This window comes from Phaeodactylum tricornutum, chromosome 1, assembly GCF_000150955.2.
Source record: "Phaeodactylum tricornutum CCAP 1055/1 chromosome 1, whole genome shotgun sequence".
Lineage (NCBI taxonomy): Eukaryota > Bacillariophyta > Bacillariophyceae > Surirellales > Neidiaceae > Phaeodactylum > Phaeodactylum tricornutum.
In genome coordinates this window covers 700,627-724,432 of record NC_011669.1, presented here as the reverse complement: position 1 = coordinate 724,432, position 23,806 = coordinate 700,627, and the positions used below count along the sequence as shown (strand labels likewise).

The following is a 23,806-nucleotide window of genomic DNA, read 5'->3' as shown; positions in this document are numbered from 1 at the left end:
TCATGTTGCTCCACAGCAAGGTGCAAGAACCCGCAACATCAAAGGCATTCTCGAGTTCCCCCGCCGCTCCGCCCTTCACCTTGCGTACTCTAGCCAAAATGTCCGCATTTTTTCGCGTAGTTGCTGTCTCGCATCGTCCTTTCAAAATGCTAAAGAATATGTCGAGGTCGTCTCCTGTCAGATCGAACTGCCAACGCAGCACCACCCGTTCCGAAGGTCTCAGTTTTTCGGCAAATTCTTCCCCTATGCCCACGACACGTGCTCCTACATCTCCTGCTCCAACGACCAAAGCTCCTTTGCGAAACCATAGGATTCGCTCGTTCGGAGAAGCATCGTCGGAAAGTGGTGTCCGATTTCGTTGTAAGACTTTCAATTGACTCTCCAGAAGTCGAACTCGTTCCTGGGCCAAGAACTTCGATTCAGATGATGCGAGTGCCCACTCTTGTAAAGCCTGAACCCGAGATTCCAACTCCTGAACATACTGTTTATCCGTTTTTACCGTCTTCATAATTTCTTCTCCTTGTGCAGCCCGAACGTTGGCGTTGACGGAAGCCTTCGTAACGAGCTCAATTTCCATTTGCATTTCTGCCAGACTAGCAGCCTTTTCTTGCATGGCTTTCGTAGCGTCTTCAGCCTCCATGACTGCCATGCGTTTCTCCAATTCTAGGTGGGCAACCTGGCGCATCAGTTCGTCGCGATCCCGTTTGCGTTCTTTTGCTTCGCTCTCCATTTGCGACGAGCGGTGTACGAGCACAGCATTCAAACTTTCCAGCTTTTCAATGCGCTGCTTAGACTCAGAGAGTTCCTGCATTAGCAGAGCGTCAACAACGGCAGAATTGTCGATATCAATGTCTGCATCATTAGGGGAGACTGGCTGAGCGGTGTCCTGCCCACCCGACTGTCCAAAACTAAGCAGAGCACGATCAAAATTTGTCTCGAAATCAGCGAGAAGCTCCATATGAGTGGGCCGATTCGCAAACTTGTCGATCTTCTTGTTTAAGCGTTCGATTTCTCGATTTGCATGGTCGAGGCGCTTTTGACTCGCGTCAAGATCGACTTTTGCCTCGCGTTGGGCCTTCGCCGAGCGACCCAACAGAGATTTAAGCTTGGTAGTCTTTTCTCGTAGGGAATCGTAGTCCTTTAAAAGGATATCTATAGCATCGCAATCGACTTTTGATAGTATCGCATTATTCACCCATCTCCCAACTTCTTCTCGGGCGCGGTCCGTGGTCAGCAATGTTCCATTCGAGGCAGGCGTCTTCGACCCGCTGTTGTTCTGAAAGCCACTGACGGAGGATTCTGAAACAGAATTCGCCGCGTTGGGATCGGAATCTGAATTCTTTGATGGAATTGCTATTGCCGGTGGAGTTTCTCGGTCGTCACCTTCACTACTGTCCATCTCCGCGGGCATTTACTTATCGTCTACTTTTCAAGGTCAAGTCAGGCTGTGTAATGTAATTCTGCGCATAAAACAAAGCAGCATCATTTCCACACTGTCCAGAGTATCACGTGAGCGGCGTTCCTGAACATGAGCTCTCTGTCCTAGGATGATTCCTACATATACTCCATATGTCTGAAATGCTATTTAGATTTTGTAGTTGACAACCTCTGGTTGTCAATTCTCCCTATGGACGTGTTCACTGCCAGACACTCTTCGGCACATGCCTACCCCGAGTGAATTTGTTCCTCTCTGTCACACACTCAGTTCACTCTAAACCATATTATTATCAAATTACTGGGGCGATTACAGTGTTGGCCTTCGTTTGCCTGGGAGTATTTCACCAGCATGGCTTCAATTTCGTTATTGCCAGTTGCACTTCAAAACACCCTTCAACAGATTATAATAAGGACCAATCAAGCGGGCGCAGGGATACGGGCGATTCTGTTGTCAACTACTGAGGGAGTTCCGCTGGGACGCCTCTACGCCACAGATCAGCCTTTGAACGAAGACGTGCTGGCATCTATAGAATCGGTATGGGCGCCGGCTTCTAAGCAACTTCCAGTTCTTGGGCTGGAAAAAGCGCAACAAGTTACTGCGATTTATGACCATGGGATTCTCATTCATGTTTATCAAACGCCAGTGGTAAGATTCGAAAATGTCTATCCAAGAATTTTAGATTTTGTCACCCCCATCTTATGTGATTCTTTCTTCTACTATTAAGATAGTGACTATTCTTTGTAATCCCCAGTCAAACATTGGAGCTATACGCTCCAGCGGAATCCCTTTACTCAAAGAAGTGCTTGAGCCTCTCTGCACAACTCTCAACAATTCACTCAGACCTGATTATGAAAGTGACCCAGTGTATCAACAGTAGTTGCTTCCATTTCAGTTAATGAAGACTTTCCGCCCAAGTAATGTTACCTAAAGCTAACAGACAGGAATCTTTATTTCGATGTTTGATAAAGTACAACAGGTATTTATCCATATTGGTAGTTCCTATCCATCGCGAACTTTATACTCGGGAGCGGCGGATTGAATAATCTTAAACGTAAGCACATTCCATGCTGCAGAAAGATCTTTTACTCGAGAGAAAGCAAGTCAAACGGCCACGAAAGTTCAAGATCTATGCATGGAGAGATCTCCGTGAATAAAAGAGATGTGTATTGACGAGTCTAAAGTGAAATTACTTGGGGTAGGGGGAGGTACAGACATCCTTGTCACGCATACTCTCCAGCATGCAGGTATCTGCTGATTTACCATAACAACTACCTAGTTATTGTAAAAAAAATCCCTGTTCAAAAATGTGTGCTGAAGACGGCCTACACTGCCAGTGAGACTCACAATCAACCTCTCCTGCAGCTTCAAATTTCAAGCATTGTGTTGCCACGGTTGCGACCCGACGCAAGTTCTACAGCGACTTCTAGATTAAAATGAGTACAGTTGGTGTTCCGATCAAACTGCTTTTTGAAGCAGAGGGAATGAAAATAACCGTTGAGATGAAGAACGGAGAAATATACAGGGGACTTCTGGTTGGGGCGGAAGACACGATGAATGTTTCTTTGTCCGATGTACTACGGACTGCGCGAAATGGAAAGATCACTAAAATGCCAAATGTTTACCTTCGTGGGTCCTCTATAAGATTTATTGCGTTACCGGATCTTTTGAAGTCTGCGCCGATCTTTCAAAAGGTCGCATCACAGAAGCGAAAGATGGAGGAAGCAACATCACAGAGGACAGGCGGATTCAAGAAGCGCAAGCGCGAGTAAGCCTTGCGTATCCTCTAGGATATAAACTATCCTATAAGAATTAATGCGAATTTTTGCCTTTACATTAACACTCTCTTCTAGTGCATGCGAGAGGCATATTTATTGCTATTCCGGTCTTTCACATTGGTTTCTGGGGTAAAGCCGGAAGGTATATTCCAAATCTCTTCTTACACGCGACTCTTTGGGCGCTGAATTTGTCATCCGGGGAAAATCTCGCCGGGTGCGCACTTTCAGTGATCTTTCCAGCAGCAGTCTCTTTCTGTAAAGTGCAGCTCAACCATTAGAAATCCCCAGCAAATCATTGCCTGGGCAACGTAAAAATCGGATCTCTCGGTCAACTTACTTTCAGCGTATACACCCTTTTTCCGTTGCTGTCATTGTAATACATCAAATGCATCTTTTACGTCTGAGGTCCTCTACAGGTAAGGACGTTTACGTAGATGTTTTTTAATTGTTTTACAGGTAAGCATGTAAAAGCAAAAAAGAGACTGTCTCTAGCACTGGATGGTATTAAAGCCAGAACTCCTTACTGACAGTGAGGCGCAGATAACCACACAGACAGGCGAAGGCCGATTATTGATGGCAGTGAACGCAAGTTCTGTGTCGGAGAGTGAAGTGATTGGTGGACGAAATCTAGTCACGCGTAGTCTTGAATAACTCACGAATTATACCACATACAGCATGCGTCCCTGTTTTGCCTGTGCCGAGTACGAGACAGGATGGGATGGCTCTCAATCGTAGCTTCGTGTCTTTTGCGGGACGTGCTCATGTTGGCTAATCCATTTTGCTCGCATTTGATCAATTTTCCATTCACTCTCACTGTCAATGAATTGCTTGAGAAGGTAAACGCATTCGCATATATTAAATCTTTCGAATACCTGCCAGCTCCCACGATTTTGAACGAAGTGACATTGGAAATGACAGTGAATCGCCTTTTTCTAGTGGTAGCTTTCGCTACATTGCTCTCTTCATCACTTGCGTCGTCTTTTGCTACGCCTCCTACGCAGCCAAGTATCGCTTCACACGCAGCTCGGACACAGCACACTGGATCGCCTCAGCTCGGTGTTCACGAGGATATTGAAGCAGGTGCTGCTGCGGCTCCTGTCGAAATAACCGATTCGACGGTCGATTCTAATTCACTGTCGCGGTTGATTGCAACCCCCGAGGATACGTCGGCTAAATTCATGGGTCCTAACGCTTCACCTCCAGGACTTCTTCGAAGAAAGCTTCCCTCTTTTCCATGGCATCAGCTTCCAAATTTTATAACATACACACGGTGTTTAGCTATTCCTGGCTTGGTTGGATTGTTCTACGTACCTGGAAAGCACGTTGAAACTGGATCTCTCTTTGCTGCAGCTGCTTTCACCGATTGGCTGGATGGCTTCCTGGCGAGAAAATGGGACATATCTAGCTCGTTTGGGGCTTTCCTTGATCCCGTTGCGGACAAACTAATGGTTAGTACGTCACTCATCCTGCTTTCTGGCCGGTACGGGAGTCGCGTGGCTATTCCAACCGCCATTATTCTTGCCCGTGAAATCTCGGTTTCTGCTCTACGGGAATGGATGGCGCAACGTGGGCAACGAGACCTAGTCAAGGTGGGCTTCCAAGGAAAGCTTAAAACCGCTGTAACAATGGCAACTTTAACGTTGTTGATGTTGATTCCTTTCGGGGAAGAAGTGGGTATTCTCGGGAAAGAGGTCGTCCTGAAGGCAGCTTTTTCGTTTTTATATTTTTGTGCTGGCATCACGATCACCAGTGGGAGTGTTTACTTTCGAGCCGCCATTCCGGTGCTACTCAAAGCAAACAGTAAGTAAGATATGAATTTCGTTTTCTTTGCAATATGAGAGCCAAACCACATGAGACTAGAAAATGCGACACATCAAGCGCTGCTTTGTTGCCCATTTTTCATCAAGAAATAGTCAATGCAGGATCAATTGGAGCCTAATGAGTTTCTATAGTATGTTCTATTTTTTTTATTGGTGTTTTCTAAAGGTATGTCTATCTCGCATGGGGGTGGGGGGATGGGTTCTCCAACCTCACTTACCACAGTTGGAGAGGTAAGGGTAATAATGATCACGACGTTCTTCCGCAATAAAAAATTGGCAATTCGCGTTGAATTCCGCCAGACTACTATCAAGCGTCGCTTCTACAGAGTTGGATAAACCTCCAGAGTCATGAATCGGCTTTTCTACGCCCAAGAAAGCTGGTCCTGAGATGGCGAAAGGAATTCGAAGCGCAACAACGGCTGGGACCACAGAGAAGGCACTGATAGTCGTCATCTGCAGAGCGACACTCATAGCGAGGACGGCGATGGGGAATCTTGTTTTGATCATGGCCAATCGAGCGCGATCTATTGCATGTGTAGAGATTCTTTGTTTGCGCACATTATGACCAAATACGGGATATCTAACTGTTGGCGATTGCATTTGCCATGCAGTTTCCAGTCTTACTGTTCATGTAAAATTACCGTTAACTGTAAATTCTGCGAGTAAATACTCCGCGTCTGTCTATCAGTCTTGTTTGAGCGGAGATTGTCGTTCTTCGGAGTATCAAAATGAGTCATGCAAAAGCCGAGATCATAAATTAGCAGAATATCAAGTTTTCGGCATGCAACGATTCCGTGGGAACGCAAATTTTGGGCCACAAGCAAAGCCACACTTGTACGGGTATTTTTAAATTTCCACAGCTGTAAGCTATGATTCCAGTCTCCTATGACTTGCTTTGCAGTTTCTGTCAATAGGCTACACATGTATTGTTTCGTCCGACAAATTTTACTTTGACCTTCCCACGTCGCATCAATCGTACGGCACGTGACTCGCTTAGCAAGTGTGGGCCGCGGACCATTGTGAACGAGGCATTTTGACACGAAAAGAAGTTGTATTTTAAATATTCTCTGTATTTTTGTTCTGGATATTTTGCACATGGTATGTGAAGCATCACGACAGCCAGTAGTTGTTTGATCACGATAAAATCCTAGTCTCTCTGGAGGCAGGCTAGTCAGCTGTAGTTATCGTCTCTAGTGTTTTGCTGTTGGTTCGACTCGAAATCTAGTTCATTAGGAAAAGTAAATAAGGAGTCTATGGATATATGTGAAAAGATGTCCCAATAGATTTAGTGTTGGTTTCGATTTTTATACTTCTTAACTCGGGAAGTCCGTTCACGATGGCCGAAAAACAGCACCACTTGGACAAACATTAAATAGCACCAGCCGTTCGGTTTCGGCAGCCACTCAGGATTCCAGCGGAAGAGAATAGATCTAATACAAAGATTGGCTTCGGGATAAAGTGGGACAAATAAACAAAGAAAGAGCCCTTCTGTCACAAGTACGTTTCCCACATGAATGGGCTATAGACGAGACAACTGGCATCGGCGTGAGTTGTCCATACTCAGTACCATGCCTCATCACGAAGAACGGTAATCACACGGGATAGGTCAGTAGTCCAAGGAAGATCTCATCGTCTCACTGTCGTTGCGGTGCACTTTTCCAAATACTCTTTTCAGCGAATCAAAGCTTCGCTCATAGTCTGATGTTGATAGATCGCGGACTACAGTTGCGTTCTAAAGTTAGATCCAGAAAGGCGGTGGCGAAGAAATTCATCGGCAGACTGCGCTTTAAAGGTGAGCATGTCGTTTTTTCAAAATGATCTGTGTTGTCAAATAGTTTCGCAATGGCCTGGCGCAAAGGTTGCTTGGAACCGTCGTACGAGTGTCGGTAGTAGGGAAAGGCAAGAGCAGTCAAAAGAGCTCGTGTTATTTCTCGTAACCCCCGCGCGATTTCATCGTTTTCAGCTGTCGTCTACGAGGCTAGCCACATCCCGTTCTCTCCACTCCGATTTCAACGTACGTACTTCGTCGTGATACAATTTCTGTCCCATTTCGCGGTCTGTGTTGTGTCCTCGTCTTGAAGCTTTCCATTCAACCCTCTACCGGTCAGCTTCGTACTGTGTAGGAGTATCCTCATTGTCAGCGGGGCTACAAGTCGGTCTGTTTTGGTATCCTAGCTCTATAGAAAGCCGCTCGACTCAACAGTGAAGGTGCATGTTCCCACATGCAAGTTAGTTATAGCCCTTTCATCACAACATGATTCAATCTATGTAAATCACCTTGAGAGGATTATTATCGAATACCGGGCTGAAAATTAGCTACCTAAGTAACGGAAAAATGTTTTCACCCCGCGGAGATGTGCTCGTTATTTGATTCCCACCACATAGTTTTGTCCCGCGCCCGTAAACGCACACCTCACGCGTTGCTTTGTCTTGTATTATGGCCATGGCTGACTTGTAGATGCACTCTAATCCATACGTGAGTCCGCCTTCACCGGAAAACCAATATTTCGAATTCCCCAAAGGGAAGGCATCCATTTTTAAAGCCAGAGGCTTTAATGTGGGAAAGCTCAAGGGAGAGCAGCTCATGTCCCGTCGAGGTAGCATCCTTCAGCCCCATGAGCACGATGTCTTGTTGGGACGAGGCGGCAAGAACAATCAGGCTCTGGGGAATGAAAAGCTACGAGAGATGGCTCGGGTGGAGGCGGAAAACTACCGGAGATCGACGAAGAAAGGGAAGTCAAGCATTTCTCGAAAACTGGTACGGCAGATGAGAGAACTTGATCCACCAGCGAGGTACGAGTGTCGCGGCATTCAGATTTCCTGTTCTGATACATTTCTCAAAACTAACCAAATGAATGATGCATTAAATATAATTGCAATGTTTAGGTTTATGAAGAGAAATTCTGACAATTCAGAGTGGGAAGATGTAGGCGACGAGTTTGCGAGGGAGAAAGCTAGCCAGGTATTGCGGGACGCTGTTGCTGGGTTGCCTGAGATAACGGGAAGTGGCGATATTGGCTACGACGAAGAACGAGATACGCAGCCTCGTCTGGTGACAGCATCGCGTTCGAGAGACTCTGCCTCTAGAGCATACGCTGAAATGCAGCCTACTCCTACACTACAGTGTATAGCGTCGTCTTTGCCACCCCCTACTCCTCTTGCAGTGGGTTCACGCAAGCGGAGCCGCTACTCCCAACACTCGGAACAACAACCGACAGCATATCCGCGTCAAGGGTATGCTCCCCACACCCCCACTGTATACAGTCCTCCCCAATATCCTTATTCATACGACCACCCAGGCACTTATACGCCAACACACTATTCTGGCTTTCCAGCGCGTCCGCCGCTTCCGTCTTTTCTTCACGAACGCATCAACCCACGCGTGGCTACCCGGCCAGCACGGGTTCAAAACCGAGACACTTCTACGGCATCAAGCCTTTTAGGGGAGATTCAAGAGCACGCTACGGAGTTCGATTTGTTCAATGGGGAGTTATTGGCGAGCGATACAGAAGAGGAAGTAAAGGAATCACGAGCGCCATCTGGCTATCGCCGTGATTCCTACGGCCACCCAGCGCCACCGTGGCCGTAGAAAAACTTTTTCACCTGTAAGTTTGCATCCGCTTTTTCACCCGAGACTGGGACGATGCTAGTGTTGGCAGCGGGGAATAAAACTAGCGAATTTCAGCGTCTTTTGTATTGACTGTGAATGTAAATAAGTGTATACCGAACGACGAATAGCTTTGGTCAGTCTCTTGACTTTGTAGCTATTGTCTCGACTGCAAAAAATTCCACGAGCAAGCTGTGCTTACTTTTGGATTTGTTGTCACATCAATTCACTGGCAGATTCCTTCTCGCCGGTCGCTTATATTTTAATGTCACGTAAAATATAGCTCACACGACACTTGCATTCGTCGAGTGATTCTCACGAGTCAACACGGTATTTCCATAAGACAAATCTTTCACGCCACACCATTCTCATCACGGACGCAAGGAAAGTCATCTCCATAACTGGCACGTTGTGAAAGCTATACCTGTGCTCAGCAAGGTATCGCAATGTCAACCACATCCGCAGAGGTCGAAAGAAAATCATCGCAAACTGGCCCACGCCATCTTTCTGAACTGGCAAAAGACGATACACAACGTCAGAAAAATGCGACCTATGATCTCGCAGAGCCGTCCCTAGAGCCATATGTTGGTAGACTGGAAAGGTTTGAATTGTTTAGTACCAATCAGTGCTACTATGTGGTTGGAAGCAATAAGCTTAACACAGCATACCGTATCATCAAGATTGATCGCACTCTAATTGAACGTGCGCCTCAGCAATCTTCGTCCGCGCATACAACTTCCAGAAAACTCAACGATTCACTCCTTTCAAACGATGGCACATTGCAGTCTGCTATGGCAGAAAACCACCATACGGCCAAGCCAACGCTTCGTGCTTTGTCTGAATTTGTTACTGAGGATCCCAACATCTATACACAGGAGGAGATCCAGGATATGCTCGACATGATTCACGACGGCAATCTATCAACTCAAATAGGAGGAACTCCTGGTGCGGTGTCCAGAGGTCGCAGCGGGGGTTTAAAGCCCATTGTGAAAGCGTACGGAATTGTGGGCTTCATCCGCTTTCTGGACTGCTACTACTTGACTCTGATTACAAAACGGGCAAAGGTGGGAAGCATTGGTGGCAACGGCATCTATACAATAAAAAATACCGAGACAGTTCCGTTGAAGCCCTCTGAACGAAGTTCATCAGGATCAGAGGATCTCGATCCGTCTTCCGTTCTTTTGTCGATGTGGAACCGTGGAAAGCGCAGCGTGGGATTGGGCCTGACGAACCGAGAAATTGCCGAATTACGGTATCAAGGGCTTTACCAAGTCGTTGACTTGTCCAAATCCTTTTTCTTCTCGTATACATATGGTAAGTTTGTGCATGGTAAATGTCAAAAACAAATCACGGGCGCCTCAACTCTATACAGACTTGACTAGGAGCTTACAAGAGAATTTCCTCGCTACTACGACAAAACCTTTCCCTCCTCCTCCATTTAAGGATCTGTATGCGTGGAACCATTTCTTGACGAAGGAGTTCGAAGGCTGTTTGCATTCACTGACTAGGTATCAATGGATGGTGCCAATCATCCATGGGGCCTTTGTTCAGCGCAAAATCAACGACTACGGGCGATCTTTGAACTTGGCATTGATTGCCCGACGGTCTCGGCATTTTGCAGGAACCAGATATTTGAAGCGTGGAGCCAGCGAACAAGGAAAGGTGGCCAACGATGTCGAGCATGAACAGATTCTACACGACGAGTCTAAATCGCCTTCTTCTGGTGTATTTTGCTCCTATCTTCAAGTTCGTGGATCAATTCCAACTTTTTGGACCCAAGAAAGTAGCGTTACTATGCCAAAGCCGCCCATCGAATTGAATCGCGTCGATCCCTCTTACACTGCCAGCAGGCTTCACTTTGAGGATTTGATGATACGTTACTCAAGTCCAATTCTTGTTCTTGATCTGGTAAAACAAAGTGAAAAGCGAGAGCGAGAAGTAAGAGTTGGAAATGAGTACAGACATGCTGTTGACTTCATCAACAACACAATTGAAGATGAACGACACAAAATTCGGTATTGCGCGCTGGATTACTCTCACACTAGTAAACACCGTAACTTGGATGTAAGCACATCTTTGAACGAGGTATCAACGTGGGCCGTAAACCAGACGGGGTTTTTTTGCTCGTCGCCTAAATGGAAAATTGTCGACGGTGGATTTATTGAGCCGTTCACTGTGAAGGACGGTGAAGGAGCTGCTCGTTTGACGGATTGTTTGGGTGTTCCAGCTTTTCCTATGGAACAGACCGGCGTACTTCGAACCAACTGTATCGAGTAAGTAAATCTCACGTTGTGGCACTCCACGTACAAAAACTGTTGACTAATTCTTTTTTGATATTTTTTGGGTATCAAAAAGCTGTCTTGATCGAACAAACGTTGCACAGTTTAGTGCAGGCGTAGAAGCAATGGCACAGCAGCTCATAGTCATGGGTATCCGTTCGCAAACGAAGCTTGATCCCACTTCAAATATTGTTCGCGTTCTAATAGACATGTATGTGGACATCGGTGACAGCATTGCGCTGCAATATGGCGGCTCTGAAGCACATAAGAAGGTGACAGCTGATCGATCAGAATCGACAATGGCTATTGGCAAGGTAGGTACAAGTGCGGATTAGATCTCGAATTTCTCGCCCGCAGTACTAACAGCTGCATTCATTACCTAGCACAAAGAGCTCTTGACGTCGATTCGCAGATATTACAGCAACGCTTTTACGGACAGATTGAAACAAGACGCAATGTACGTAGAGCAGGTCAATGCATATGGAGTCCCCAGCGTTTGCTAACTTCTTTTACGGGACAGGAACTTATTTCTTGGGTTTTATTTGCCTTTTCGTCACTCTGTACCTCTTTGGGAATTGGAGACAGACTACTATTTACACAACTTTCACAGCAAAGAGGGCAGGGGTACCAACTATACAATGAAAAACTACCAGAGGGCATTTGGAGTTAATATTGGGACGCAAAGAAAAGGTGAGATACCTGCCCATACGGAGAGAAATAGTGCTAGAAAAGTTGAGGCGGAAGAGACTCGACGCGTAAAGATGGTACGGAATCGCCTAAAAATGCAGCACAAGACTCTTTCTTTATGGTGGAAGCGTGCTTTGCAATCAAACATTCAACAACGAATGTGGATGAAGCTATCCCGAGAACAAGTTGAGTCTTTACTTCCTCCGAGATTCGAGCGGCTATATCAGCCTGACAAGATAGCACAATTTGATCGTTTTTTTGCAAGAAGCTGGGCTACTCCAGTTCGACGCGCACACTCTGCACAACATACCGATGATGCTAGCAGCGATGGAGGATTGTGCTATTTGAGGCGAGTCATATCTTCCAAGTGTGTCGAATCGGCGAGACAGCCAAGTGAGTCAACTGCCGGGATGGAGACAACACGGTCTTCAACCCTCGGTAGATACACCGTTAAGTATGGATACGCTCCAGCTGTTGATCCCAACCTGAAAAGATTTGTTGAACACCACAACCGAGATGTTGCAAACCAGACCAGGAAAACCGATTTCCTCAAGCTTTCACAGATGAGCAGCGCTTGCACTCCTCCAGAGTACAGTCAATACGTTGAGCCGTCGCCTGATCTCCTTGAGGGGATGCGCTTCCCTAAAAAGAAGGCAGCCGAAGAAGAATATAAGCTTTTTCTGCATCCATTTTCTTTAAAAGCAGATGATGTCGGTGGTATCCGTCAGGTAGGTATGCCTCTGTCGACGCCCAAGCCTCTTGCTTCGTTTCCTGACATGTGCTTGTCCCTGCTCTTAGCTTGCTGAATCTGCTCACCTGAATCAGACTATTCTGTCCGGTCCATATCGCGGACTTGAGCAGGAAGATTCTGCCATGGAAGTGGCTACATCTATTCTCGAGCAGTTCAATGCATTGAGTCATTTTTCCGACAATGGGCATGCGATGGTAAATGACGAATTGAAACGACGACATCTTTATTCTGTTGGAGTAAAGGATACGGCTGTTGCAGATTGGAACAGCCTGGTAAGGGCAGAACACCAATACAACGAAGTAGTTGCTATTCCAGAGAAGAGATGCATACGAAGTGACTTAACCACCGAATCTTCGATGAGACTTTACTGCTCGCTTTTCGACGATTGGTCAGAACTGTCTGAGGCAGAAATGAATTTCATTACTGGTGAGCAGGCAACAGCTCATGCAACGAAGACACCACTGGTTGCAGGGGATGCTGTGCATAGCGACGATGCCCTAGTGAAGAAAGCGATCTTTTTGGGAATTGCGATGTCAAAATATTCAAAACCCTCATCTCCTTCCCTTGTCAAAAATGCATGCTGGCGGCAAGTTCCTTTCGAATTTGAGCAAATAAACGATGGTAAGAGTTTTGCTCGTTTAATTTGCAAAAAAGGGCTTGTTCCTTCTTGGACCTTCCCTTATGTCGCTTCTGTTTTCAATAGATATGTTCGCTCGCAAAGACAACAAATTTCTTGTTTTGAATGGGGTTGGCGTTGATACTTGGAGCGGATCGCAATCGACAACAAAGGAGTGTCGACTAGAAAGTATTGTGTTCGATACGTTGAGCTAAGTCCGAAAACGCTACACCAGCTAATTTGTGGGTTTACGGTTTTCCACTGCGCGGCGCACTTTCACTTGACTTCATATTTACCACCCAGGGTGTCGTGTGTTTTCGAGATTGGTAAGCCTCGTGACGAGTATCAATTGGCCAGTCGTACCGTAGAAGATTTGTTTTCTTTCGACGACTTTTTCGTACGACGACTCGCCATAGCGCAGCAGCACACGCACGCCAATGATATCCTCCTTCTTGCCAATCAATATAGCACCATTTTCTCAGCCAAAAGCTTATCATGAAAACCGGGTTTTTTTTGTTCGTCGTTGTTATGCCAATCGCCGTCAGCGTCGCGATAACCAACAATAGGAAGTAGTACAGTCATTCCGGAGATAAAACTTGCATAACTTGTCCCGGACATCAGCGTCTATACTTGAACAAAGCATCGACACCGGTAGGAACAGGAGGAAATAGAAAATAGACGCCATGCATGCGCCTTGATGCTAGTGGAAACGATGTCTGGAAAAGAATCCAAAGATACATATACCTCGCCTCTGAGCAATATCCATTCACAGTCAGCGATATCATTGCGAGCCTACGCAACAAAGACGTACTCGATGGAACTAGGACTAGGCATAAATCCGCTCGACAACAATCCGGAACGCATTATGTCCCCAAAGGATAAAGTTTCCTAGCAACACAGCATTTTGGCAGCGAATAACATAGACTGGAAAGGATGACCAAAGGAGGTCGGATTGAAATCAATTGTTTTGCATTGTACATGCCATCTCGTGTAAACGATATCGCAATCGACAACATTTCCTGCCCTAGCGATGATCATACGTCGACAGCAAGCTTAGGTGTCGGCCGCTGCGCAGATGAACAATGATTTTCATAGTCAGTCCGAGCTATGGGCTTTTGACGGCAACCTCATTGGCGTCCTAGCTCTAGAAAGATTTGGGATAGCAACGCTTGTACAAACTATTTTAATGAAACCTTGCAAATTAATAGAGTACCGAGTTAAAAGGATACAATCGTCATCCCTAACAGAAAGTGCTTCTCTGTGTTTGTTGAAAACTCCGGTTTCTTCAGATCTTTTGACTGTCTTAGAGACTAGCTGACAACAGAGACGTAATAAATAGATTTCCTCTTATTTCTCCTTCACGTTCGATCTACTCTTTCACTACTGACAGTGCTTGTTGTTGTGGTCTTTATTTTACTTTTCACTAGTTCTGTTTGCTCTCAAACCTCGCTGTTTGATCGCTAATCTTCCGTATTTACATCGCTTTTGCGATGTACACATTCTTCACTTCTTTATGTCTTACATTCAATCCGTTATCTTCTTTCATAGGATGATCATATCCCAAACCTCATCGAACATAATAAATTCTGCTCGAGATGAGAGCTCGCTCCTTTCATCTTCATGCGACATGTCGCTTTCTGCCGGACATGTCACACTTGAATGCCAATCTTGACATGTGTTTGTCGCTCCCTTCCGGATTATTGTGAGGCACCGGCAAAGCTATCTTGCTATCCAGCTTCGTTTCGGTCGACGAAGACAACTTAGCGGTACGTCTTTGGACGACGTACGGACGACACTATTAGAAAATGGATCAGCAACTCCGGCCAACGTGCAACAACGCTATCCCTTTGCACACATAGTCGGCCTTCAAAAGGCACGAGACGCTTCAACAAGATGCTATACACCGCGGGAATACGGAGCATTGTGACTTTATCGCCGAGTCGATTGCTAGTTCCTGTAGCAGGTGCGACGCAAGTGCGATGCTTCAGCGATCCCGATGGCCCGAAACAACGCGTTGTAAAAGCGAAAAAGAAGAAAAAGGGCACTGGCCAACAAACGGAATCGGCCCGCAGTCGAGAGTTGGACCTTGTGCTTGCAGCCCTTGATGCACCTTCTAGTAAAGAGCCTCCTATAGATGATGCAGAAAAAGCGCGGCGCTACCAGATTGGGCGAAACTATGTGATAGGAAGCTTTGAGCGGCATAACGAGATTGACCACGATTTGACGTGCAAAATTCACATTAAGCAGCACGCCCTCAATATGCTGCCTAAGGGCACCAAGCTTCGAGAGGAAGCATTGAAAACTGATACTAAGAGCCCTCCTCTGTGGCGAAATTTGCCAGTGTGGACCCCGCCGATTCCAGGTTTCGATCCTTCGCAATTTGTGGATCGTGAAGAGTAAGCGATTCTCTTCGATTTCGGTTCTTCCAATCCTTATGCTTTCACAAAATATAAGAGTAAAGCCAAGTCTTCACAGTTCTCTGCACTAGATACATTTTAAACATAGGATAAGAGCTAGCTGTACTGCTGGTAACGTTGGAAGCTATCGTTGTAAGCTATATTCGTACCAAACTAGATCATAAAAAGGAGACCATCGCTTTGCATTACCTTGTTGTCGTCGACGAGAGCGGCAATGTATTCTTCCACCTCTGCAGACGAGAACCGTTCTACCGGCCTGACGCCTTGTATTTCTTGCAGCAGCGCGTCACGCGCAACCATACCGTCGTTGCTTTGCAACAAATCAGTTAGTTTTGCAAAGAAGAGAGATCGCTTTTCGGTCTTCTCTGGGTTTTCTGTTGGCGAGTTTTTTGTGAAGGTTTCTTCTGCATTCACTTGAACAAGTTCCGAAACAAACTTCTTCGCGTCTTGGACTTGGTCATCGTAAACTTTCCGAAGAGGCTTGCTAAAATTAGCCGCGCGCTGGATCAAAAGCTTTGGCCGTTTGTCTGGATGTGCGACTACTTTTTCGGCCCTCGAATTTTGGTTGCTGCGTAAAGTTGTAGGAAGAGCTCGACTTCGGGGGCTTAGTCTTAGGATCGTCTGCTGCACGTCGGCTTCTCCGTCACCCGAGCTGTCGACGGACAACTTCGAAATCGGAGATTCGTCTTGGAGCTGCTTCGAATTAGACAACATATAAGTTCGTTGGGGCAGACTGTCAGATCCTTCCAGAGGTAAGGGAGACACAATTAAGGCAGGTTGAGGACGGAACGAAATCGATTTAGGCACGGGGTCCTTTCCGTGTGGTGTGTTGCTATTGTCATCGGTAACCGGAACCGGCACCAAAGTTTTTCGCTTGGAAGTCTTAGTCAATTTCCGAATTCGTTTGCAGCTGGGCTTCCTTGCGTCGCTCTGTTGAGTCCCAGGAGTACTGAAGGAATCTCTCTTGGTCTTTTTCGTTTTCTCAGCTTTTTTCCCTTTCAAATTTTCCTTATTCCCTGATACCGTAAATACTTCTCTCGAGCGACGTTTACGACCGCTTCGATCAAGTTCTTCGTAGATCTTCACTAGATCGGGGTCCAAAGACGTATCAAATCCGCCAGAAACTGTGTATTTGACATCTAAGCTGTCCACAACGCCGTCCTCGCTACAGTGTAGTTTGGTGATTTTCCCGTGTCCTCCTGGGCGATTGATTCTGCTCAATAGAGGTGTCGACATTGTTTTAGGGCGCGCTTGAAAATTCGAAGCTGTTTCAAGAACACCGCCTACTTACCCCGCCCAAGTCCGCGCTTGGACTTCCACCATCTGTCCAACATACCATGATACGGCCGCCGTCATTGCGGAAAACAAACAATCTGACTCCGCGAATGCTTGCCAACGCGAACCTGATTTCCGAAGGTCACCAAGACTTTGTGCGAAGTGATCCCTTTAGCAAGGATTTTCTGCGCCTAAGGAATCTGTATAGCTCGACTCTCGCAATCTGTTTCGTTGGAAAAGAAAGAGAGCAACAAGACGGTAGACAACCCTTACGTGCTATTGAAAGGAGTAACAGGGTGTATGGCGTCTACGATCAGAAAATAGCATGTAACTGCAAGTCTGATATGAATTCAAATTGACGTGAATTTCGGTACATTTTCTACGCAAATCAATTCCACACGACATTTTCAATTTACCATACTGTAAACTGTAAAACCGAATTTGTTACTGTTTCTGTTGGTTTGTCTTTGACGAGTCAATACCCTCGTTCACAATGATATAATCTTTCCAGTATTGTATGGCAAAGCTGGCAAGACTACAATAAAACCCTTTAATGATTAATCTTAATCTTATCTTTTACTCTAAACATGGGTATTACATGCTGTACATCACACTTACAGCTCAGCATTGTCATTATTCCAATAGTAGTTCCGTTTCTGTTCAATCGACTTCGTATTGGATTCGTTCCATTTCCCTCTACGCAATGACGACAATATTCGGAAAAGTAACGGCCGTTGGACGAGTGTGCTCTGTTACCAATCGACAGAGGCGTACCACCGGTGCTCGTACCGTCATGGGTCGAGCTTTGCGCGATTGCTCGTGCACAAGCATCATCCATTCTAGCGCGTTAGTGGCCGTCTCGCCTTGCTCATTGCCCATCCAGAAGGCGAACAAAGCCCGGCCCGGGATGTCGGCATGGCGGACGAGATCGCGTCCCCGAAAAGCAGGACCTAGTGGGCCAAATTCATTAAAGACAAGTGTAAGGACAGAGGAAAGGAAGAGATCATTGATGTATAAATCAGTAGGGATCATTTCGGATAGTCCTGAGAATTCCGGAGTGCCGAGTCGCTTTCGTTGTTCATCAGAAAAAGACTTGCACAGTAGAATACTGCTGTGCATGTAGACCCAGGATCTATAGCATGAGTCCCCCTTAGGAAGACGACGTAGATTCTTCAGGAACGTGGCATTGGTTGGCCCGCCTTCGACAATGCGGAGATGGCTTTGACTCATCAAGTAGGTGACCGATAGCACATCTCCTATATAGTGACTGAGCAAGTTTGAGTCCTCGCTTTCCTTGTCAAGAGGGTTCGAATGAATGGCATGAACCAAAATCTCCGAATGAAGTCGAGGACTGCGCGTGAGCCGACGAAGCAACATAAATATGTCCTCAAATACCAGTTTCTTCGTCTGTTTACAGACGAGAGTGAGTTGAGCCTCAAAATTGACTCGGAGATCAAGTCGAAGTTCCGATACATGAGAAAACTGCGGATGCGATGAGCAGAGGCATTTAAAAAGTTGATCAACTCTTTCTTCAACGGTGGGAATAGGAATCCAGTCTGTGTTGGTACACTGAAGTTTGACGTTGTCGAGCTGACCTATTTGTTTGCTTGTTTCGATGCCCAGATTTTTCCAATTCCGAGCATAAGCGTATCGTTGTTTCATCTGCTGCCGACGAGTGTAAATGGTTGGCAGGGTTTCTTTCAACGTCCCAACAGAGCACAAACCTAGCCGAAGAATGTCATGGAGGTTCAAGAAGGAAAACACATGCGCAGTACATTCGGCCGGGAAGTTCTCGAAAGACGCGTTCATAGCCACGATGTGTTCTGGTCAAAATTTGTTACCAGTAAATATTTGCCAAAGCCAGAGTACACTGTGCTTTGCTGTCGAACCATTTCAACAAAGCTGAAAGTATCATCGAGCTGTTCTTACTTGTTCCGACTGGACTGTGAGAATTCTTGACTTCCCTCCTGCTCCAGATGTCAGAACGCGGGTCGGGGAGAAATTGGGTTCCGAAGAAAACGCTGTCATACTGCCTCCGGGTTTAACAACCTACCAACACTTTCCCAAAAAAATTTGAGTACGTCCAAGTGTCGTTGTGAAACAAGGTATCTGGACCTAAAAAAAATGTGAGTACGTCCAAGTGTCGTTGTGAAACAAGGTATCTGGACCTAACTACCTGAGAGTGAATATAAAATAGGAATTCGTAATGCTTAAGGGTATTGCAGCATGCTTAGTCGAAAATTAACAATAGTCAAAACGAATCGCTCCATCTTACGAGAGTTGATCGATGAGCGAACTTCGCATATTCGTGACAATATCGGATTGCATACTTTGTTGACCACGATTGGAAAGCTTGTAAATACTCTCGATCACCGAGATTTCGGTACCGGTTGTATCAAGTCCACAGAAGGCAGCCCAGTCGTTCACCACCATACCACCTCCTAATACATCGGAACCGCGGTTGACGGTACCGGCTACCAACGGGACTTGCAACAGGGAGGACAACTCTTCTATATCTTCGACCGTGGTTCTTGGATGGACCATACCACCTTGGTTCGTGAATTTGGAGTAGGATCCAACCAGAGCCTGCCCCCCAACAGTTTGACGAAAAACTTCCACTCCCAAGACATCCGCAATCACGTCTTCAGTTTCACGATCGGTATCCGGGTGTACCAAGGCCACGTGGTCGTTGGTTGCGATTATGTTCCCCAAAGCTGAAAGTCTCTCCTCTATACGCTGAACGACAACGGCATCCGGAAGAGAATTTCGTAAGTGTTGCAACTCCGGATCGGTGGTCGTGTTTGGCACCAGAATGCCTCTCCGATTTCCAACAGTTGTGCGTCCTACAAAGCGGTTGCCACCAATCGTAGCATGAATGACGGGGATATGTTCCGCCAATTCGGCTTCAAAGACAGAGTAAAAGTTCTCGGATCCACCAATCCCTTCAAGATGACAAAAAGCGTCAGATGTACCATTTCAAGATGTAAATGCTTCACGCACTCTACAGTTGTCAATAGACCACAACAAAACGTACCTGTCAGGCAATATGCATTTGTTAGCGCGGCAAACACGCCGATCTCGTTCGAGTTCTCAAAAGCACAGCGGGTGGCCATAGTTCGTATTTTTATTTTTTCAGGTTGCGCGATTGCAATCTGGGAGGTTGATTTGTTGACCAGCGTAGGAATGGATTGTAATGTGCTCTTTTGCTGTAGTGAGGATGACGCCGTGATGAAAGGTAGCGTCTGTCTTGCTTCTCTTTGGCATCTCGTGCGGGTTTCGCTTCTTTTTCGCGACACGAATGGTCCGAAACTCGGATTTGGAGCCCATGACCTCGATCGAAAACTAGCGAGGTACGTACATAGTCCGTCAAACGAGGTAGACTCGTACGAATAGTAAGTAATCAAGAAGCCCTATTCCATGGTTCTTTCTCTGGGTTTCGTTCAAGTTCCTCACTCCGCGCTAATGTAAGTTTTGCTGACTGTGAATATTACCGCACAGAGATCTCGCTGTTCACATCAGCGTCAGACAGGTCAGATTTCCCGGATATTCGAAAATTTGATCCTTTGGAAAGTATTAGACCAGAATCTGAAGTAAACCTGCTAGAATGGTGGCGCTGTCGAGCAAGCTTGCTCTGGGAGCTGGTATGTAATCACGATAGTTATCACAATGGCACAAGTGAATACCACCAAGATATCACTCACGCGACCGCGTTCTTGTGTATTTATTATTAACCTCAGGATGCTATTGGGGGACTGAAAAGTTTATTGTAAAGGATTTTCAGAAGCAATACCCCGGGTCCATTAAAAATGCCAAGGTCGGTTTCATGAGCCCCGATCCAAACGCAATGGAAAACCCCTCGTACCGCCAAGTTTGTTCCGGGGCGACCGGCCACGTGGAGGTTCTTTGGGTCGAATTAAAAGATCCCAGTACAACGTTTGAGCCGTTGATTCGTTTCTTTTTCCAGTTTCACGACCCCACTACTCTGAACTCACAAGGAAATGATGTTGGTACTCAATACGCTTCGGCCATATTTTGCGAAGACGAGCCTCAGAAACGAATTGCGGAAAAGGTCAAAGCGGAACTGCAAGACCTTCTGGATGCTGGTAAAATTAGTAACTACCGGTCCAACAAAGTCGAGACAAGTATAGTTGATACCAACCCCTTTTTCCCAGCTCACGAGGAACACCAAGCGTACCTCGATAAAAACCCTTCTGGATACTGCAATCACTTTTACAGATTCAAAGCTTGGCCTTCGTCGAAAGACGAACTCTAAGGAATCCTAAGATGTTAGCAGTCGTAGATACTCGTCGAAAAAGATTCTTTCTTTGTACTTGTCCTAATTAATGTAAGAGCTTTCCAGAAAATAGGTAGTCGCTCTTCCTTTGCAAGCTTTATAGAATACCAGGGCTGTTGTATGTGTACTGAATCGATGCATCCCTCACCCCCACGCCATGTTCCTCGGCAATGTAAAGGTACATCAGCGACAGTACAATACTTCCAATCAACAAATAGATTACGGCAGCGAAGATATTTAGTGGGACACGAACAAACGTGTACCAGAGCAAACTGGCAAGTGTGGAAAAAAAGAAGCTGATGAATGATCCAACAATGCTGGGTTCATCTTCCGGTGGCATTTTTGGCTTCGACTCAGTTTTCAATGAGCCTTGGCTCTTTTCGGTAGCATCAGAGCTATCAGATGACTTCGCTACGGCGATCGTTGAAGGCGATTTATGTGATGCTTTCATTCGCAAGGCCTCAGCAGTCGCAACAACACTTCCGCAGTAGTGCTCTCGTGCGGCTTGCGCGGCTTCGTATATCTCATCGAGATAGTAGCTTTCCATATGACCTTCTGCGTTTGTAAACGTTACTTCACCCAGCGTCGCACCAGTCTTTTCCACATCGCCAAAACTCTTCCAGCTTCCGTCCGCTGCGTTCTGGTGCCGGGCCATCGCGACACCATAGAGTAACAGATGACTCTTGTCTGCTTCTATAGTCGCGACTACTTCCAATGATGACAGCATATGCACATCTGATGATTTCTCGTACATTTTGTTGTTGAGCTCGCCTTTCGAAAACCATAGCTTTTGTTCGTTCGCGGCGAATCCGTATGGTCTACGAATTGTAATCGTAGCAAGCCCCTCTTCAACGTACTCGAAGGCGAGTGAGTCCACCGCCTCCATTAAAAATGGCTTGGCATCAGAGCTTTCCACAACTTCATGACGACGCTTTGGGTGAGGTGTCCCAGTACGCTTGCGAGTTGGAGAATAAAGCATAGGAGAAAGGATTGGTATAGTTGCTTCTTTTCCGCTGACCTTTTGACGAGCGTATTCCAAGGCCGCCTTTTCACCATGGGTTTTTGCAATCTGTACCACATATGTCAAATCATCGGCCAGCGGTTTTCCGCCCTGGAGATCACGAATTGTATCCTCAAGTAGTGCAACTTGGTTGAAAGCTTTTTTCTTGTCCTTTTCGGAACTTAACAATTCCTTTTGCATTCGCAGCTCCGGAGACTCCTGAACATTAGCATCAGTAACTAGAGCGCTTGTCAAGTTTGCAGATTTATAGGGAGTGGTTGCCATACTCCGTATATCATGAAACTGATCCTTGTGTGCTGTGCTTGGAAGTGTTACTACCTCTTCCTCTCTTTTCGGAAAAGGTGTAGACGCGGATGTCGATTCATTTTTAGCAAACGGAGTTACGCCTGCATTCGATTGCGTATTCTTAGGGTAGAATGGCGTTTGACCAGCATTAGACGACGCCATAGCTCCTGAGGTAGGGGTTGTTGGCCTACCAGCACTACCAGGATGTTTCAGCGTCTCCGTAATAGGTAGGGGCGGTGCATTGTTTCCAAAGACTACAGGAGGTTTCGTTGCGTACGGACTTTGCGCAAGCGGACTTTTCGTTATCTCAGTTTTGGCCGGAACGTTGGCCTGACTCGGAAACAAAGTCAGCGGCTTTTTTGGCTGATCCCAGTTCACCGCAGCATCCATTTGCATGGTCTTTTTATTCGCTATTGGTGGTGTGTTGTCGCCATCGTTAAAGCCGTCGGATAGGTTAGCGGACGACTTCGGTAGAGCACCTATTGCTGGGGGTGCTCCTGTGGGAGGAGGCTTCGAAGGTGGCGGCGCGCCAGAAGGGGGTGCTTTCTTCTCGGGAGGGGGAGGAGGACCATTTGGAATGACGGCGTTAGGACGACCAATATGTCCCCGAGTCACAGGGACGGTAGACACTCGATTTGGAGGCGGACCCGCTGGCGGGGTGGGACGACTTGGAGGTGCACTCTTGGGCCGTCCCGTAGCAGGAGGTTTCCCGCGAGCTGCAAACGAAACATCTAAACGACGTGCTGTAGGAGTCGCACCAGTCGGCGGGGGACCCTTCGGTAGAGGTTTAGCTTCCGACACCAATTTCGGGGCTGTCGGGAAAATATCGCTTGTCCGGCGAGGTCCAGATCCGTTGGGCTCGGCCTTGGGAATCGGAGGGGCTCCTCTGGTCATAGCAGCACTGGTACTGCGCAATACACTCGTAGGAGGATCTCCGTGGGGCTTGAAAGACGGAGCGGTTCCAGTCGTATTAAAAGCGCGACTAAGCAAAGCCTGAGTGGTTGCAGAGGTACCTTGTTGCTGCAATTGTTGAAGTCGAGACAGTTCAGCTCTACGTCGCGAGAGTGCATCATTGGCCTGCAGAGACAATTTATCTCCCTGAGGCGTACTGCTTCCGCGCTGTTTTTTTATCGGCGGGGCTGTAGGTGGGCCACCACTTGGAGAAAAAGGGGGAGCTTGCATGTTCCGATCAAATACGCGTGACTTAATGATGACGATACCGCTACTACTTTGTAATCTACCAGGCCATGGTCGGCGACATTATATGCCAAAGCCTGGCTGTGAGGTTTTTCGCACACGTCGACAAGAGACTGTCCATCTAGTAGTAGATCGCCGCACGCATGTTTACCGTCTGTTATCCTTACGGATCTTTTGTCTCACTAGTATATGCCTTGCCAATGAAAGAGTGACACGTGGAGACGGTTCACCATTGGCCGAGCTACGACCAAAAAATGGATTTTCCATCCAATACTTGTCTCAGTGTGTTTTTCGTGCAGGCACCTCGTAGTTTTCTTCGATGTGGTGATGCCTTACATCCTAAC

At 46.6% G+C, this 23,806-nt stretch overlaps 13 protein-coding genes across 13 annotated transcripts; 7 read left to right on the top strand and 6 right to left on the bottom strand.

Moving 5' to 3' along the window:
• PHATRDRAFT_42658 (predicted protein) lies at nt 1-1,436 on the bottom strand (the record flags this gene model as incomplete). The annotated part of the gene is made up of 2 exons (XM_002176603.1): nt 31-1,436; nt 1-8 (listed from the first exon to the last, which is right to left on the bottom strand). The coding sequence occupies exons 1-2, from the start codon at nt 1,409-1,411 to the stop codon at nt 1-3; spliced, it is 1,389 nt and encodes a 462-aa protein (XP_002176639.1). The 5' UTR covers nt 1,412-1,436.
• A 313-nt stretch (nt 1,437-1,749) lies between these two features.
• Nucleotides 1,750-2,628, top strand: PHATRDRAFT_17372 (predicted protein). Its single transcript, XM_002177110.1, has 2 exons — nt 1,750-2,083; nt 2,163-2,628. Exons 1-2 carry the CDS (start codon nt 1,787-1,789, stop codon nt 2,313-2,315), a joined length of 450 nt encoding a protein of 149 aa, XP_002177146.1. The 5' UTR covers nt 1,750-1,786; the 3' UTR covers nt 2,316-2,628.
• Nucleotides 2,629-2,871: 243 nt separating this feature from the next.
• Nucleotides 2,872-3,132, top strand: PHATRDRAFT_9168 (predicted protein; the record flags this gene model as incomplete). The annotated part of the gene is made up of 1 exon (XM_002177109.1): nt 2,872-3,132. A coding segment is annotated over one exon (261 nt), but the record flags the coding sequence as incomplete, so codon positions are not given.
• Nucleotides 3,133-3,325: 193 nt separating this feature from the next.
• PHATRDRAFT_9197 (predicted protein) lies at nt 3,326-3,604 on the bottom strand (the record flags this gene model as incomplete). The annotated part of the gene is made up of 2 exons (XM_002176602.1): nt 3,326-3,466; nt 3,551-3,604. The coding sequence occupies 2 exons, from the start codon at nt 3,602-3,604 to the stop codon at nt 3,326-3,328; spliced, it is 195 nt and encodes a 64-aa protein (XP_002176638.1).
• An 853-nt stretch (nt 3,605-4,457) lies between these two features.
• On the top strand, nt 4,458-5,021 carry PHATRDRAFT_8663 (predicted protein; the record flags this gene model as incomplete). Its single annotated transcript, XM_002177108.1, has 1 exon — nt 4,458-5,021. A coding segment is annotated over one exon (564 nt), but the record flags the coding sequence as incomplete, so codon positions are not given.
• A 222-nt stretch (nt 5,022-5,243) lies between these two features.
• PHATRDRAFT_31693 (predicted protein) lies at nt 5,244-5,664 on the bottom strand (the record flags this gene model as incomplete). The annotated part of the gene is made up of 2 exons (XM_002176601.1): nt 5,244-5,557; nt 5,619-5,664. The coding sequence occupies 2 exons, from the start codon at nt 5,662-5,664 to the stop codon at nt 5,244-5,246; spliced, it is 360 nt and encodes a 119-aa protein (XP_002176637.1).
• Nucleotides 5,665-7,525: 1,861 nt separating this feature from the next.
• PHATRDRAFT_42656 (predicted protein) lies at nt 7,526-8,818 on the top strand. Its single transcript, XM_002177107.1, has 2 exons — nt 7,526-7,826; nt 7,920-8,818. The coding sequence occupies exons 1-2, from the start codon at nt 7,618-7,620 to the stop codon at nt 8,620-8,622; spliced, it is 912 nt and encodes a 303-aa protein (XP_002177143.1). The 5' UTR covers nt 7,526-7,617; the 3' UTR covers nt 8,623-8,818.
• Nucleotides 8,819-9,485: 667 nt separating this feature from the next.
• Nucleotides 9,486-11,422, top strand: PHATRDRAFT_9639 (predicted protein; the record flags this gene model as incomplete). The annotated part of the gene is made up of 5 exons (XM_002177106.1): nt 9,486-9,760; nt 9,851-9,954; nt 10,013-10,913; nt 10,996-11,233; nt 11,303-11,422. Coding segments are annotated over 5 exons (1,638 nt in total), but the record flags the coding sequence as incomplete, so codon positions are not given.
• A 3,427-nt stretch (nt 11,423-14,849) lies between these two features.
• Nucleotides 14,850-15,493, top strand: PHATRDRAFT_42654 (predicted protein). The gene has a single exon (XM_002177105.1). It carries the CDS (start codon nt 14,867-14,869, stop codon nt 15,371-15,373), a length of 507 nt encoding a protein of 168 aa, XP_002177141.1. The 5' UTR covers nt 14,850-14,866; the 3' UTR covers nt 15,374-15,493.
• A 4-nt stretch (nt 15,494-15,497) lies between these two features.
• Nucleotides 15,498-18,714, bottom strand: PHATRDRAFT_42653 (predicted protein). Its single transcript, XM_002176600.1, has 5 exons — nt 18,595-18,714; nt 17,440-18,456; nt 17,284-17,321; nt 16,682-16,713; nt 15,498-16,655 (listed from the first exon to the last, which is right to left on the bottom strand). Exons 1-5 carry the CDS (start codon nt 18,691-18,693, stop codon nt 15,544-15,546), a joined length of 2,298 nt encoding a protein of 765 aa, XP_002176636.1. The 5' UTR covers nt 18,694-18,714; the 3' UTR covers nt 15,498-15,543.
• Nucleotides 18,715-18,877: 163 nt separating this feature from the next.
• Nucleotides 18,878-19,851, bottom strand: PHATRDRAFT_24493 (predicted protein). The gene is made up of 2 exons (XM_002176599.1): nt 19,700-19,851; nt 18,878-19,607 (listed from the first exon to the last, which is right to left on the bottom strand). The coding sequence occupies exons 1-2, from the start codon at nt 19,776-19,778 to the stop codon at nt 18,937-18,939; spliced, it is 750 nt and encodes a 249-aa protein (XP_002176635.1). The 5' UTR covers nt 19,779-19,851; the 3' UTR covers nt 18,878-18,936.
• Nucleotides 19,852-20,227: 376 nt separating this feature from the next.
• On the top strand, nt 20,228-20,975 carry PHATRDRAFT_17362 (predicted protein). The gene is made up of 2 exons (XM_002177104.1): nt 20,228-20,306; nt 20,403-20,975. The coding sequence occupies exons 1-2, from the start codon at nt 20,270-20,272 to the stop codon at nt 20,936-20,938; spliced, it is 573 nt and encodes a 190-aa protein (XP_002177140.1). The 5' UTR covers nt 20,228-20,269; the 3' UTR covers nt 20,939-20,975.
• Nucleotides 20,976-21,056: 81 nt separating this feature from the next.
• Nucleotides 21,057-23,447, bottom strand: PHATRDRAFT_42650 (predicted protein; the record flags this gene model as incomplete). The annotated part of the gene is made up of 1 exon (XM_002176598.1): nt 21,057-23,447. One exon carries the CDS (start codon nt 23,445-23,447, stop codon nt 21,057-21,059), a length of 2,391 nt encoding a protein of 796 aa, XP_002176634.1.
• Nucleotides 23,448-23,806: the final 359 nt, after the last annotated feature.